This window comes from Acanthisitta chloris, unplaced genomic scaffold (genome assembly GCF_000695815.1).
Source record: "Acanthisitta chloris isolate BGI_N310 unplaced genomic scaffold, ASM69581v1 scaffold8996, whole genome shotgun sequence".
Lineage (NCBI taxonomy): Eukaryota > Metazoa > Chordata > Aves > Passeriformes > Acanthisittidae > Acanthisitta > Acanthisitta chloris.
This window is the reverse complement of record NW_008678677.1, coordinates 556-10,319: the sequence shown is the minus strand read 5'-3', so window position 1 is coordinate 10,319 and position 9,764 is coordinate 556. Positions and strand designations below refer to the sequence as shown.

The 9,764-nt window shown below is 44.3% G+C and overlaps 1 protein-coding gene across 1 annotated transcript; it reads left to right on the top strand.

Moving 5' to 3' along the window:
- The first annotated feature begins 6 nt into the window (after nucleotides 1-6).
- Nucleotides 7-9,491, top strand: EVA1A (eva-1 homolog A (C. elegans)). The gene is made up of 3 exons (XM_009076987.1): nucleotides 7-32; nucleotides 1,552-1,604; nucleotides 9,121-9,491. Exons 2-3 carry the CDS (start codon nucleotides 1,559-1,561, stop codon nucleotides 9,489-9,491), a joined length of 417 nt encoding a protein of 138 aa, XP_009075235.1. The 5' UTR covers nucleotides 7-32; nucleotides 1,552-1,558.
- The last annotated feature ends 273 nt before the right edge of the window (nucleotides 9,492-9,764 follow it).

Genomic DNA, 9,764 nt, shown 5'->3' with positions numbered 1-9,764 from the left:
GTGCCCTTGACCCACTGTGCCCCAGAGCCTCAGTGATCTCTATTCTCCTAAAGAAGGAGGTTCTTGGGATATTTTACCCTTTGGGATATAACAGCCAGGCACCCACGTTTAAAAACTTTGATTGAAGGCCAATCATTAACACCTTGGTAGCTTGTAACATGTGGCTTTCTCAAGACCTTGCAGCTATTCATTGGCAGAGATACAACTGTGCCCACATTCCCTGGGGCTGATCCCTTACAGGGACACCTGGATATCCATTCTTGCTGTGTCTTCTCTGAGTCAGATTAGGAGTTGGCATCACTGCATGCACTCAGTCCCTCTTCATCCAGTATTACCTGTTCCCTTTGACACCCCTCACTTTCTGTTGCTGCTTCCCTGGGCTGAGCTGCTTCCTGGCATTCACAGTGGGAAGTTGAATATGATGTCTCACGCTGCTAGTTTGCAGGGAAAGGAGACCGATCAGGCAGCCAGTGAACAAAGACCATCTCACATTGTGACTGCTGTCAGAATGCCTTTGCATGCATGGCACTGATGGCATCATTGGAGACAGACCTGGCAGTTTCCTGAATTTAATACTTGCAGATAAGTGCAAGTCTGTGATTTAACAGAGCGATGCTTGCCTTTAGCCAGAACTAGACATGCAGGGAAGGGAGCTGAAAATCTGTAGTAACTACAGTTAAACACTCACATGGATGACAGAGCTGGATCCTGTGCACTGACTTTTAGCTGCGCTGAAAACAATTAGTGTTTTGTGAGTAGTGGGGGGGGGGTCTGCTGCAGATCAAGGTGCAGGGAACCCTTTAGAGTGAGCTGATAAGGTCTGAAAGGGTCTCTTTGAGCTTTCTGGAATGAGCTGCCTCCTTAGCTCCAGTCTTCAACAAATAAAATCAAATCATTAACCCATGCTCACTCACCTCTCCAAAGGGGAAATGGTGTCTGGGTGAAACACAATATGAGCAGGCTCCTGAAGGAAGTCATAAACTCAGGTCTACACTTCCCCACGAAGGCGGGAGAGAAAGCACGTCTGTTTGCCAGGTGTAGATGGATCACTACAGCACAACACTGGCAGAGGATTGCCTGTGTTTCCCAGTCCTCCTTAGAAGCTGAGATGAACCCACTGTTGATAAAGGCTTCATTGATTTACATAAGAGAAAAGAAACCTCTTTATATATTTGCTGTAGTGTAGGTGGGTGTGTCTAAGTGGTGACATGAAAAAGCAGGAGACACCGGATAGATGATGCCTGGATGCAGACAGGCTATGTGCTCAGCTGGAGCTACTAGAGAAGGTTCAGTGACCGCCCAAAAAGGGGCAAATTTGGGTGGCTGTTGAGCAGCTCCAGATTTGTGAACACAGATGCCGACCTGGTGGGGATAGGGCAGGGTATGGTTGGGTCAGGTTCCTCGTTCCTCATTCCCTTTCTGTTTCAAAGCAGAGAAGAAGAAAGGGAGATCAGCCACTTTCTACCCTCTAGACAACACCCCTTTCCTGCTTCCTGTGGATGAGACACAACCGCCGGAGCTCACCAGCAACATGGAGCCCGTGGGCGTTAGCACAGAGATGGCACTGCTCAGCAACATCCTGGCAGCCTATGCCTTCATCACAGGTAGGTCTTGTGGCTACCATCTCTCTGGGCTCTCACAAGCTCTTTGTAGACCTTCAATTTCTCAGTCACCTGGGGCTAAATATTCCTCTTTGAACTGTTTATATATTTCATTTGTCTCTCAGCAAATTCTCCCTTGGAAGACCTGACTAGGGCAGCTCTAGCAGACAGTATATAACAGAGTTTATTCTGCTCTGCTTTCCACTGGATTTGCTCTCATCTGGAGTTAAATACAATGTAATCTTACATGTGGTATTACTCCTAATGCTGCATTTTCCTGGAGATCAAAGCCTGGCTCATTAGGGAGGCAAACTTGTTGTCCTGTAATTTGGAAAATAAGCAGCACCCAGATCATTACACTGCTTAAGAAAATTTGAATTATCTTCAGTAGAAGTGTCAAGATGAAGTAACTTGAGAGTCTACTTAATTGTATATTTAAATCTAGTTTAGAGTAAGATTTCCTTGGATCAGTTTATCTTTCGCCCACATTTATCTTTCAAGAAGCAGGAGAGCAGTCCTCTAAAAAGATTCACTTTAAAAGGTGAAAGAAAAGTGACAGAACCAGGGGGAATGCCTTAAAAGCGATAGAAGATGGGTTTAGATTAGATATTAGGAAGAAATTATTTACTGTGAGGATGTTAAGACACTGGCACAGGTTGCCCAGAGAGGTTGTGGCTGTCCCATCCTTGGAAGTGTTCCAGGACAGGTTGGATGGAGCTTTGAGCAACCAGGTCTAGTGGAAGATGTCCCTGCCCATGGCAGGGAGGTTAGAGCTATGGGATCTTTAATATCCATTGCAACCCAAACCATTCTGTGATTCTGTGATTCTGGCTGAATAACATCAGATGCACTAATTCATCATTTTCAAGCGAATTTCTGTTCTTGATTTTCCAGAAGTAGGGCCCTGGTTGCTGTGTAACTAGCCTCCCAAGGCTATGTAAGAATGTACTGCTTGTGGTCCCTTTTTTCTTATGGGTATTCTCCATCTGTTTAATGAAAGGCTTGTGTCCTTATTGCTTTGCAATGCTTATTGCCAAGCAATATCACCTTGCTAGTAATAGAAATGCATTGCTATTTCACTACATGCTGTTGATAATTCTGTGTACTGCAGCCAGTCTACTAGCACCACTGTAATGCAATTATGCTATTCTGGAGCACAGGGCTCTACATTAATTTAAATCCAATCTTTGTGAGCTGGTTGTCCATGTCTCTGTGCCATTCAGTCTTGCTCATTCATTAAATAACTAGTGCATTCTTGCTGAGATGCCATCATGCTGCTACAGAGAAGTGTTGGGACTTGAAACAGCTAACTTGAGCTTTGCATTTTGGAATCACTGTTTAGTGAAGGATCCTGCTGAAAGGACCATGAATGAATGGTGAATCTGTTCTGCCCTTCTACACACCCAGTGATGGCATCAGGATCAATCTTTTCATGACACCTTTAAAAATCAGGCAAATTGAGTGCAATTAGTAGTGTTCTTCACAAAAGATAGCTGAGTAGGATAATTTTTTTCCTTGCACTGGTTTCTGTGAGGAAAAATTATAAAAACAAGCTTTAAGGGAGATTTCTGTCTATCACACTTCTCCCCCCTTTACCTACAGCTGCCATTTTTTGACATGAAAATACCTGAATTCCCAAGCTTACTATAAAACAAAATGCTGTTAATGTTATGTTCCCCATGTGAACAGTAATGGGAAGTAGAAAGTTGTAGGATTTGTGGGACAGTTGGGACTACGATTCAGGACTGCTGACGATGCCCCACAGACTTTGCTTCCATTGACCACAGCAGAACTTTGACTCTGCATTGGTTTTTAGGGTACAGAGCCTCAATTCATCCCCTTCACAAGGTGTCAGTCTTGGCAGGAGTCTCTAGATTTTACTGTAGCACAAATAACTTTAATTGTCTGGTTGTGGTGGGATTTGCTTGTCCTCTCATGTGTTCTCGCTGTGTTGTGTTCACATCCACTGGATGTCAAATAGGGAAACTCAGACCTCATAACTTTGGGTTCCAGTGCTGAGCTCAGGACCTGGTTGCTCATGTTTCCCAGTGCACCATAGAATCATAGGATGGTTTGGATTGGAATGGGTCTTAAAAATCATCTAGTTCCAGTGTACTTCACCATGGCTGTTAGATGGGTTTTAGTCTTACTAGTATATATGTTCAGTTTGTCATCTGTTACAAAAGTAATTGCTGACTGCCCTATGGATTGAAGCAGCAGATATCCTAAACCATCTTTATCTGCTGCAAGTAATTTAGGCCTCTGCTTTTAGCAGTAAGGATGGATTTGGCATGATTTATTTTGTTCCATGTGAATATGGTGAGGTTTTAGCTTATGTGTTCAAAGACAAACTGCCACAGGGCACAAATATCATTTGCATAAAACTAGAGCACTGCAAAACCATCCCCTTTCATACTGCAGATTTTGAGCCGCAGAAGAGTTGGATTTTTTTGTGCTTACCTGAGTTTGGTGCCCTGAAGGTGGCTCAAGCCACAGTGGCTGTTGTTGTCCATAGAAGATCCATTATAGTGGCTCAGGAGAGGCAGAGTATTGGGCAGACAGGGAGGGCTGATTCTGATTCACATATCTTCCTACTACTCCTGACCACGGCCTCGGTGCCAAAGAGACATTAGTGCAAGAACTGCTCTGTTTCACGACACTGAAAAATCCCTTAAGTACTTTTTGCAGACTGAAAGTGCTGTATTCAGGTATTCTCTGATGAGCTGACTCAAAACAGAAGTTTGCAAAAGAAAATTTTAAACAGGCAAGGGGAACATATAAAAATGTTTTTTTTTTCTCTTGGGACAAAGGGTGATGGATAACCTCAGACCTGCTGCAGGAAAAAGAAGCTATGGGCTTTTGCTACTTCATGGATAAAGTGCATGCTTGAAAGGACAATCCACTCAGCTACTTTTCCTGTCTTCTGGCAGTAGGGTGTCTCAGCCTAGGGAGAGCATCCACAAATAGTGGGATCCCTTCTGTGCTCAGTGACTCTCATGTTTTCACAAAATGGCAGTTTTGGGTGAGCAGCTGCAGATGAAGTTTCTGCACGCTCAGTCACTCACACGTGCAGGACACAGAGGGGAGAAGTGCCAGTATTAGCTAAAGCCTCTGTGCTCATTTCCATATTCTATTGACTGATGTTCCTGTATAAAAGTTGGGAACGTTCCTATGGACAGCTGAGTAGTAAAAATCACAGCACAGCAGGAAGCAAAACCTCTCTGCAGGAGTCTTAATTTGCAGGTATCATCATGGTTATGTATCAAAGCCAGTTAGGTGTTAGTTTTATTCCAGCTTCCAGAACCTATTTTATTGGAAACAAGGAGAAAGTGTGAATAATGTCAATTAAGAGTGAATTTGCTAGCTGGTCAAACAGATAAATATTATTTAGAGTTCAGTCTTGTAAAAGACTCAGGGATACCCTTAATTTGAAAGTTGATTTTCTTTATAGAATTAGGTTTTTAATTAATGCAATCTCCTCCTACAAACATCAGACCTGTTATTTTTTGTGAACCTGTACCAAAACCTGCCTGAGCATTTGGGAAGAATTTATCAATCTCAATGACAACTGGAACTGTCTCTGCAGTCACAGTCTGTCAGCAAGATCAGAACTGTCTCTCATGCTAATATAAATATTAAACATTTAAATTGGATCAGAGCACTTCCAGTGCCTCCTTTTGGACAAGGGACTTATTCCAGTTTTGTCATTGCATTTGGGCTGAAGCAGTTGGAGGGAAACCTCCAAAAATCCCTGTTTTATTCTTCTTTCACAAGTTAAGTTTTGCTGCCAAGTTATTAACAAGAGGCTTCCAAAATGCAGACTGGGGGAGATCTCTCCGACTTTGAGACTGTTTGGCCTGAACCTTATTAATAAGGGGCTCCTGGAAAGCTTCCTCTGTTCTACCAGGGGATTTCAGCAGCCTGTGGGGCTAACTGTAAATTCCCTAGAAGATATCACTCCTACTGTTTGTCTGGCCATGCTTAATGATGAATCTTTTACTGGGGTCCCTCTGAAATTTTCCTCCCCACTGAGGTTTCAGAGTGCATGAAGCCATCACAGGAAGCCAACCGCGTTAATGCCTAGATTGTTTTTTATTTATTGAAACAATTTATTATAATAGCAATAACAACCTTGGCCTGGGGCATTTCCTGGGGAATTAATGGCAGTCTGGGCTGATGCTCCCAGCAGATTGTTAGCCCTCAGGAAACAGGGTCCGTAATTGCTGCTGGTTTGGTTGGAAAAATAAAATGTGTTTCTAATTTTTGGACAGTTTGAGTGCCTAGAAAATGGTGGCTTTTGTATAGAGGCTTATATAGAGCATATATTTTTTGTCTGCATGGATTAAATTCAGGCTTGGATCAGTGACATTTTCATTGATGCTTTCAATCCAGAAAGAGAAATACAAGGAAAGGGAAAGATAAAACCAGCTAAAGGGATTGGCAGCAACTGAGTCCTGCTAGAAGCTCTGAGCTGTCATCCGCAGCAGTGGAAGAAAAGCTACGCTGGTCAAAATCTGTGTTAATGAGCATACACACACACACACACACACATGAATGTGTATCAAAATTTTTTTAACTCCTGCTACTGATGTCCATACACATTTTAAAAACTTTTTTACAAGTATAATGAGTGTTTTGAGGAGCTTAAGTGTTGGTATGATGAATCTGAGCCATCGTGGAGCTTTTGGAAGATGCTGAAGGTCCATTTGCTGAAGAGTGTGCCCCTTTTTGGTCTTTTCAAGTAGAACATGCAATGTTGACTGTCAAACCCTCAAATCTAGGCTACTGCTGACGTGGCTGCTTCAACTGAGAAAAAGCAGAGCCCATGGATTTTAGTTTAAGTTGCTCTTTCTGCTGTGAAAAAAAGAGATGCTGCTGTGCAAGTGGGTTGTACGTATGATAAATGCTAAGACTGCAGTTGAACATAGGGTTACAGCTCTGTGAAGAAGTCCAGACAGTGTCTCAGATGTTGACAGAGTAGCTGTAGGAGCTCATAAATGCCACTGGAGTCCAAAGATTCAATTACAGCCATTGAACTGCATGAAGGGCTGTATGTGCAAGCACAAGCAGGGGATGAAAAATGATTGCTTAAGTAGCAATCGAGGTGCAGATTGCTCATGAGCTGGGTACAGTAGCATGGAAAAGGGAATGTGGAAGAGAAAGGAAAAGCAGGACAAGGGCAAAAACAGAGGCAGAGAAACCACATGTTTGTGTCTCAGGCTCCAATCTATGTTTTTTTTTATGAGTTGCTTTAAAAGAGCAAGCAGTGGAACTAATGCAACCAAATCAAGGCCATGTGTGTGCAGAACATGGTGCTCGGGATAGTGTGCCTGGCATCCATTCAGCCAGGAAGAGCCAAGGCACACTGGATCCAGTACCTTCCAGTACAAACACAGCAGCCCTGCTCATTTCTTCTCCTCACACTCCCATGCTCTGAGTGTCCCTAGAGCCCATCTTAGGGCTACTTGTAAGGGGAGCTTTCAGATTATTGTCCTCAATTATATTGCACATGGAGACAAGAGTGTTACCAGGTAGTGATTCTGCTTTTCCTGCTTTTCCTGGGGTATTCATATCTCTGAAATTGCTGTTCCAAAAGGACCAGATGGACAGCAGCAGCAGTTTTGCTGCTGCACAAAAGAGAGTGCAGTTTTAATTTGAGTCCTGTCCCTTGAGTTCAGAATAGCCATTACCTACACTAGAGTCAGGATTTCATTCAGCCAGGCTGCTGCAGGGGCCATTGGCACGTTCTTCATGCCTGCTCTGGTATTTTTTTCTTTTACCTTTGGATTTTTGCTGTCTTGCATCTGTCAAAATATCTTAGTTTAAGCCCTTGGCTTTGGTCTCACATGACTTTCCAACTACTGCTGCATTTCTTAGAATGGTTTGGTTGGAAGGATTTTTAGAGTCATCTAGTTCCAGCCCCCCTACCTTGGGCCCACTGGCACATTCAGTTTAGTGTCCTGCTTGTTCTTCATGTCACAACAGAGTTTGTGGGAGGCTGGTCCACCTCTTTCTCTTTTTGGATGTGTCCAATGTGTCTGCTGCACTTTCCTTCTTTTTTTTTTTCTTTCTCCAACCTGTTTTTTTTCCCCATGTCATCACACCAACCATTCTTGCACCAGTCTAATGTTTTATTAGCCAATTTTCAGAGTATCTTTACAACTTCCTCCACCTTGGCTTGTCAGTCACCTTTGAGATTTGTTTGGGAGAGAAGTGAAGAGCACAAAGGTGTTTCAAATCTCCAGTTACTCTATGAGTATCTTCAGGCACTGAACTATGTCCTGTCTTGAGCAATGCACAAGCCAGTGTTTGGGCTCTGACCACAGAATCGGTGAATAATTTAGCTTGGAAGAGGCCCCTGGGGGTCACCCAGTTCAACCCCCTGCTCAGAACATGGCTAACTTCAAATTTACAGCCAGCTTTGAAATTAGAGCACGTTCTTGTCCTGTTGAGTTTTGAACATCTCCAGATAGTTTCCAGTTTACCTTCTGCAAACTTTGCTTTAAGGAGACCAGCTGGAGAGGGCAGCTTCTAAAAACACAGTGGGAGGAAGTGAAGGTAGAGCATAGCCTTTTAGATCCAGAGATCTTTCAGGGCCGAACGTCAGGCTCTCAGCTGGTGGGAGCTGTTACAGCTTCATCACTGAGTTCAGGAGAATAAGACACATTTGAGGAACTGACTCCATCTTTGAACCCAGGATTCCCAGCAGACAGGGCAGAGTAGAGCTGGCCTTGACACTTCTGCTTGGTTCACTTTTACCCATTTAGTTTATACCAAGGTGATTCAGCCCAGGGGAATTGCAGTAACAACATTTATCATAATTATGCTTCTAAGTAGTCTCATGAACCAAAAAAAAAAAAAAGTTGGTAAATAAACAAGACGACCTAATTTAAAAGGCATTGTGGATCCTTTGGAGTCTTGTTATATCACCTCAGAAATGTGGCTATGCAGGATTCATCCTGTTAGTGTACTGACTCCAGCTATGCCTATGAAGCACAGGTATACATTTTGGTGGTCTGGGCAGGAAGCCAGCACACTTGCCTTAGATAAGCAAATGAAACCTATGAATAAATAATATGCATTTTTTCCTTGCTGCCAAGCTTCCCATTTCAGCTGGGCTACAGCACAGAGAGCATACAGTTTTATAACCATCTTTAGGCCTGGCAGGAAGATAGTGGATGTGACAACAAGATGCACTTCCTGCTGCTGAGTATGCAGCACCTTGGTGTCAGCCCTGTGGGAATTTAATTTTGTGGGCTGCTCCTTTCCCTTCGAGACAACTCAAAGACACAGCTGCAGCAAACCCACATTCTGCATGTGAGCAAATGCCTTGGCAGCAAATTCACCATTTAAATTCCCCTCCCTGATTTCCCTGGGGGGAGGAGGCAAAGGAGGGCATGGAACTAAAAGCAGCCATTGGAAACTGCCACTCCAGAGACCGTGTCAGGTGTGTGCATGGAGGGGCTGTGTTTGTTCTTTTAAGGGTTGATCTTGACCATCATTTCCTTTGTCCTTCCAGAAAACCCTGAGCGGGCTGCCCTGTATTTTGTCTCCGGAGTGTGCATTGGACTTGTGTTGACCCTTCTGGCCCTGGTGCTAAGGGTGTCCTGCCGAACGGACTGCAGACGCTCCTCCTCCAAAAAACCCCCTCGGGAGCGGGAAAGCGACAGCGACAGCAGCGACAGCGATGATGATTCGGACACCACTTCAGACCTGTCTGCCCGCAGGCACCGCAGGTTCGAGAGGACTTTGAACATGAATGTCTTCACTTCAGCGGAGGAGCTGGAGCGAGCGCAGCGGCTGGAGGAGCGGGAGCGCATCATCCGGGAGATCTGGATGAACGGCCAGCCAGACATCCCAGGGACCAGGAGCCTCAACCGCTACTACTAAGTGACGGGGAGTCCAACCGTCCTGCCCTGCACCTTGGGGCTGCTCCACACATGACAGAGGAGAGGGAGGAAAGAAATTTAAAGTGGGTGTCTCCCCTTTTCCTATCAGGCATGCTACCTGGAGCGGTGTGGATGGACAGCAATAAAGCTTTCCCCATCTCCTTCTCCCTGACATATTGTTATCACCCCTCTTCACAGACACTTTCTGGTTTCAACAGAGGTGGTTGCCAACTTCATTTCCTAGTAGCGGGCAGGAAAGTGACAATTACAGTGC

Bases quoted from the DNA above. Each gene is read 5' to 3' on its own strand.
- EVA1A (XM_009076987.1), top strand. From the start codon at position 1,559: ATGGCACTGCTCAGCAACATCCTGGCAGCCTATGCCTTCATCACAG. The intron at 1,605-9,120 runs GTAGGTCTTGTG...TTGTCCTTCCAG, and splicing joins AGCCTATGCCTTCATCACAG to AAAACCCTGAGCGGGCTGCC.